Source organism: Molothrus ater, chromosome 1 (genome assembly GCF_012460135.2).
Source record: "Molothrus ater isolate BHLD 08-10-18 breed brown headed cowbird chromosome 1, BPBGC_Mater_1.1, whole genome shotgun sequence".
Taxonomy (NCBI): Eukaryota; Metazoa; Chordata; class Aves; order Passeriformes; family Icteridae; genus Molothrus; species Molothrus ater.
This window is the reverse complement of record NC_050478.2, coordinates 15,041,588-15,048,005: the sequence shown is the minus strand read 5'-3', so window position 1 is coordinate 15,048,005 and position 6,418 is coordinate 15,041,588. Positions and strand designations below refer to the sequence as shown.

Below are 6,418 nucleotides of genomic sequence, written 5' to 3'. Positions count from 1 at the left end.
AATGGGGGGTCACCAAATCAGCAGACACCAAGTTTAAGAAAAGAGAGGCTCACAAAGCAAGTGATAACTCATGGTAATTCCTTTCCAACCAAGTTTACATGGATTCTGGAAACAACTGTCCAAGCATGTGGATAAAAGAGAGCTTTGAGCACCACCATACAGAGAAGTGACACCACAGTCAGGAGAGCCCCAAGCACAACACAACACACCTGGAAAAGACTGTTGCATCACCACATTTGAACACTTGTAGAGATAATAAATGGAATAAATGCACAAAAGTTCAAAGATTTTTCTCCTCTTTATTTAAACACAAATACATTTACAGCATGCAGGTAAGTTAAAACTATATGGCGTCTTCCCCAAACCAATTGTTTTAATGCATCTTAAGTGTACTGAAGTTAAATCAGATTCCACAGGTAGACTTGTCCTCATGTCAAATTTAGAGTTACACACAGTAGTGAGTCAGCATTTAAGTTATGTAAATAATTTAGTTGTTCACCAGAAATAAATATTATTTCACCAAGTTCCTATCCTAAACCATCTTTTAAAAATATGATCTAGAGGAACATAAAAATAAGAACCACTCAAAAACTGCAAGTCGAAATAGCAGTGTTGAACATTCCCTGTATAGATTGAATACTTTCATTTACAAAATACAGTAATTGTCCTGTCTGGCTGACCTATGACAGCCAAACCAGAAAGCACAGAACGTTGTGTGTTTTTTTCATTTTTTACATTTTAAGAGGCAGTTCTTGGTAAACTTCATAAAAGGTTTAAAATAAAAAAAAAAAGTTTAAATATAAAAAGGTGATGTACACTGAGCTACACACTAGTTCCTATTTAATCTAATTTTTTAAACACAGCAATTTTCAGCACCAAAACCCATGACAATTACCTACAGGAATGAAACCCCCATTCACAGGCATGAGAAAAAATCCTGCTTCATTTGAGTGTGTTGTTTTGTTTTTATGATTGCACATTGACAAATGAAGGCCTGAAAACCTGTAGTTAACATTGAGAAAGATGATGGACAGTGCTGATTCCATGATGAGAAATTTAATTCAAAATATGTTGTTTCTTTATTTTTTTCCCTCATTATGCTGCCTTCAACTGTGCTCTAAAACAACTACAAGTTTGGAGTGTTCGGTGGCTTTAGTGAAGAAAACTGTCTTAAAAGCTGAGAACTCCAAAATAGTGGGATTTCCAACTGATACACTCAACCTTTAAAAATCAAACTACTAAAAATTCAGACTACTGTAGATATAGAAAAAAAGTGGTTCAAAGTCTAAAATTTGACTATACTCCATCATAATATAAATATTTTGCCTATTTTAAAATATAAAAATTGAAAGTGATTTGCTGTCTGAACAGTCACAGAGTTTCTACTGTTTCCACAGTAACTGAATACCCAGCAAAAAACTCAAGCCAGAACAAAAAGTTTTATCAACCAGGTCTGAAACTCATTGAATTCTTCCAGCAACACTAAGTTTCTTCTTTCTTAAAGACCTGGTAACTAGCTAGTTTCTATACAGAAGAAGGCTGTCCTAAAAATTATAGTGGCTAAACCCTATGAATAAGTTAAGTAAATTATACTATAAAACTTTAAACCCTGGATTCAGCTCAGTGAGAGTACCAGAGCTCAAAACAAACAAACAAAACAAAACAGAAAAATCAAAACCCCACGTTTTGTTTTGTTAGCCACTTTACAGGACTTTATTGGAAAGAGAAGAAAAAATATTCAACAACTACTACTTTGGACATTTCATATACCTACTTACAAATGAATTACAAATACAATTCAGGGTAGCACTTTATTTTATTGTTATTTTAAACACATGCCTCTGGCATTTCTGGATACATCAGTTTTAAAAAGTTGTGTCCTTTATTTATGTATCTGAATTCATTGGCCTGTTGCTGAAAAAGGCTTTTTAAATTGAAAATTAAAATTTTAGTCAAAAATTCCAGGACTGTATGTAGTGGAATATAAAGTTACAGTTTAGATTGCCTTCATTTCACTATTACAAAATAGTGAAAGTGAACCGTCACAGATACAGACAAATGGACAGACAGGCCCATCAGAATGAAGCAGAATGTTTTCACTCCACTAGACCGTACTGTGTGCAGAACCAGGAACAGGACAGATGGGATAATCCATTGCCAAAGTCTTTGTTGTAAACTCAGGTTTGCTCTTATTTCTGTACAGTATTTAACTCTAAGTCACCCTGTGGCCAGGCACTGGCTGAGGTAACAGTTACAGAGCCCTGTTCTCGCCCAACTCTTTAGGTCGGCGGTGCAGCCGTGTCAGCACTTCAGGATCCTCACACTGTCCAAACACAGTCAGCTCCAACGCTCAATGCAGCATTCCAAAGGAACACTGTAATGCAGAGTGCCGCCCTAATTCAGTGGGACATGTAGTGTTATGTGAAGTGGTAAAAATGAAAGTATACTTAAACACTGTTGCACATTCTCTAAGACAATAAGATGTACACAAATTAAGCTAGAAAATTCAAACTAAGATTTTTGTCAACGTACATTCAGCTTGGCACAGTGCAGACTAAATTTAAGACATGAAAGACAAACTGTGTAATAAGCAGAGCTACACTTTAAGTAACATGTCATTTTTCAAGACGCCAAAATTGCACTCTAGTTGGTTTTTTTTGGGAATCAGTTAGCAGAATTTGTAGAAGGGGGAAGAGCTGTACAGGCCAGGTATAATTTATACAATTTTCAAAAAATAATCCTACAGTCCCCAAAAGGAGAGATTATTGTCATGGAATGACTCCCTCTACACAATATCCAATCCTCCTCATGCTGCATTTACTTTTCAGCAACTGTAAATGAAAAAAAGAAAAAAATCACAGCGTTAAGACAAAAAAGCAAAGTTATTTGCATTTACAGTAGACCATATCACTATTTACATGGCCTTTAAGAGCCCAGTTCTTAAACCACTCAGATAAGTGCTAATAAAAAAACCACTTTAAAATAGGAAATCACACAGCACACAAAGCATTTAAGCAATGCTGTCTGCTACCAACGATTTTTCAGCACCACAAACTGACTAGGTATGCAATTTGGATTGCAATAATGGAGTAAACATTACAGACAGAAACCACTTAGAGCCCAGCTCCACTTCCCACGACTGTTGCTGCTATTCCTGGGTAGTGGCAACTCCTTGGTCATTCAAGGCAAATGTTATTCAAGGCTGAAGCACCCATCAGTTTAACCTCTAATTCACTAAGAGACATTTCTGAACAGAACCAGGTACCTTGACTAGTACTACAGCCCAGTTTTCTCTGAATTGGAGAGAAAGCTTGGAAAAGTCAATCAGCTAATGAAAACAAACAAACAGAAACAAGATTGACATAAGCTGTTCTGGAGCCCTTCAGAAGAGGAGCACCCAGATTTCAAGCACCTCACCCCATTTTAGATGTATTTCAAACTGAAGATGCAGATAAGTAACTAAGGGAATGTCTACAAGACATTTATAGACACATTCAAAAGTAAAGATGACAACAGGGAATATAAAGTATAGCATTACTGTTAGGTGAACAATAGACAACCAACTATGAAGCAGATATTAATTAAGAAGAGAGATGATTCAGTAAAGCAACTTAAACATATTAAATACCATGCAACATGTAATTACTTTGGAGATTAGAGAAAATAAATAACATGAAAAATATAGTAAATTTTGTTTCACCACCAAATGTTTTCCAGAAGAAAACCGTATTTAAAAAGATACTAGCAAGCCAAAAGAATTGAAAATATCCAATCCTTTCTCAAACAGAAAGGATTTACTGTCTTTGACTGGTAACCATCTCCAACAGATTGTTTCCACATTTTGTTCTACTCCTGCAGAACACCATCAGAATGACCATTTTACAGCAAACACACTTAAGAAGAAAAGCAGCAGCATCTTTAGTCAGGTGTACATTATACCATCCCACTGGCTCTAAAATTCTGTAAAAAGGAGACTGACTATTAATCTGACTATTTGAGTGGCTTTATGCCACAGAATGAACTGTAATAAACCTAACACAAAGTGGTCTGATCACACATTTTAAAAAAAGCTACAAGACAAACTTACACTTTGTCTTGCCGTCCGCCTCCGCGCAGCACAACTGGCTGGCTGTTCTGAGTGAACGCACCTCCACCGCGAATTGCACTTGGATGAGTTGGAGAAGCCGCTGGATGCTGGCCAGGGCGGATAGGCTTAGCTGCACGACAAGAAATGGGACTTACAAATGTACACACAACAATACCTTGGATTATTCAAATTTACTGATATCATTAGCCAAATGCCATAGTCACAACTGAATGCACTTGGAATAAGAAAACGAGTTTAGAGGATGGCATTGTGAGAACGTAACAGATTAGTGTCAACTACAACAAACCCTGGAGAATAGACAAGGCTTTGCTTTTATTGTTCCCTGTTAAAGTTGCAAAGCTTCTGATAAGGATTATCTTCACAAGAATTATCTGTGCCACCTAATGCATTACCTTCTATGAATCCTTTTTTTTGGCAATAAGAACTCAAATAAGACACAACACTAAGACAGCTTCCTGAGAGTTATGTATCAGTAAGGAATCGTACTTGCTGTCCTTCCCACATCTACTTATTGATAAAGTCAATAGTTTCTGTCTCTGCAGGTGGTTCTGTGTACCAATACTCCATAGATAACACTGCTTCATCAACCTACCACCACACAAAAATAAAACTTGCTCTATAGCCAAAGTAAAAATCCAGCAGTTTTGACAGGTTGTTCATTAGCTGCATACACTTAATAAACTGTATTTTCAATCAGTTTTGCACTTAGCTCTTAACAGAACACACATAATGTATGTGTATGACTTCACAAAGTTCTGTAATATTAAAGAGAAGCACTTAAAATTTCAGCAGGCAAAAAAGAACCTACAGGCAGCAGCTGCAGCAGAGAAACACTTCTCAATTACTGCCTTATAGGAAACTGATCTCCAGGAAGACATGACTAGTTCATCTAGACATTTAATGACGAGAGGCTGTGTACCTCAGGTGAGCTCACCAGAGAATTGTTGTTTTCTTGGAGACCATTTGAGAGAAAATTAAGACACAAAAGCACCTGTCTGCAAGCTGTCACTTCATGTGACCAAAAATTTTTAACTATTTTGCAACAGCTCTTTGCAGACCTGCAGAATATGAGTAAAATTTAACTGCAACATTCATTTTAGTGACATTAACAATTAAGAGAAGTGTATTGCTGACTGAAGTGCTTCAGTTCTACAGCTGTAGTGTAATGTGCACAGTTAAGTTCTCCACAGGTCACACACTTTCTCCATCCTCAGCACTTGGCAGAGTAATGGCAGGTGGAAGAGCAAAGGAATATGACTATTCTGCCTCCACCCTCCCACCCATTTTTCTGTTATTTTCCCCTAGAGAGGGCTGTGGATACTCTACGTTTTGGAACAAAGAACTGAAAAGGTAATTAAGGATCTTTGGATATTCTGGGTTTCTGTCTGCTCCTCTGCCCCTTAAGATCAGGTCACTTTTGTTGATATTGTTGTTGAAGGTGATGGCTTAATCTTTCTTGTTTTCTTGAAATACCTATTTAGTCTTAGAAATTGGAATGGAATTGGAATCATCTAAGAGATTAAGACTCACATGCAGTGTACTGTTTCCTCCGGGAAATATAACATATTCAGGCTAGAAATCTAGGTTGGTAAGCCTTTTCCAAAGCCAAATAAAATAAATAAAAAGGCAAACAACCATAAAGTACCCCCTCCACACACAGTCTGTTAACCAAAATATAACTCACAGTGGAAAATAGATCACATTGATATGTGCAGTTTCAATGAGGGCTGAAAGATCACATAAACAAAAACAAAACAAAAAAAAGGTAGGAGAGATGAAGCTTTAGGGTAGGGGATTCTTCACTCACCAATTTGTGCCGAATGTCCTCTTCTGGCCATATTCTTGGATCTTACAGCTTCCTTTATACGATCTACTTCTTGCTGGTAGCGCTTGCGATCACGAGAAGCGTTCTCTTTGGCCTCCTTCAGGGCAGACTCCAAAGCTTTAACCCTTTCAGCCGTAGCTCTGAGTCGCTTCTCCAGTTTAGGAAGTTCGCAGCGCAGATCAGCATTATCACGTACCAGCTACAAAACCAGAAGTGTTTATTTTTGTGCAATCTCCCTTCATAGGGAGAGCTAACCAAATACCCTCCTCACCCCTAAAGAGGCAAAGCAGTAGGCTTACTATATTAACTTTGTTTAAGCTTTTAGTAAATCTGTGGAGGTCAGTGACATTGAGACTGTCATTTGCAAAATCAGTTACTGTGGAAGAACCTGCTACCCACAGAGACACCTCTTACATCTGAGACAGGCAAGCAGCCCTCAGACTCATATATGCAGTCTAAACACAAACCTGGATCCCCTTCTGTTT

At 37.5% G+C, this 6,418-nt stretch overlaps 1 protein-coding gene across 2 annotated transcripts in view; it reads right to left on the bottom strand.

The window, feature by feature from the left end:
• Nucleotides 1-279: 279 nt before the first annotated feature.
• Nucleotides 280-6,418, bottom strand: part of KIF5B (kinesin family member 5B) — a 33,255-nt gene continuing 27,116 nt past the window's right edge. For both annotated transcript variants that reach the window (XM_036401721.1, XM_036401713.2), the window contains exons 24-26: nt 5,916-6,132; nt 4,088-4,217; nt 280-2,831 (exon numbers count right to left, since the gene is read on the bottom strand). In XM_036401721.1, the coding sequence (XP_036257614.1) occupies nt 2,825-2,831; nt 4,088-4,217; nt 5,916-6,132 (354 nt within the window). In that variant the 3' untranslated portion in view covers nt 280-2,824. The remainder of the gene's footprint in view (nt 2,832-4,087; nt 4,218-5,915; nt 6,133-6,418) is intronic.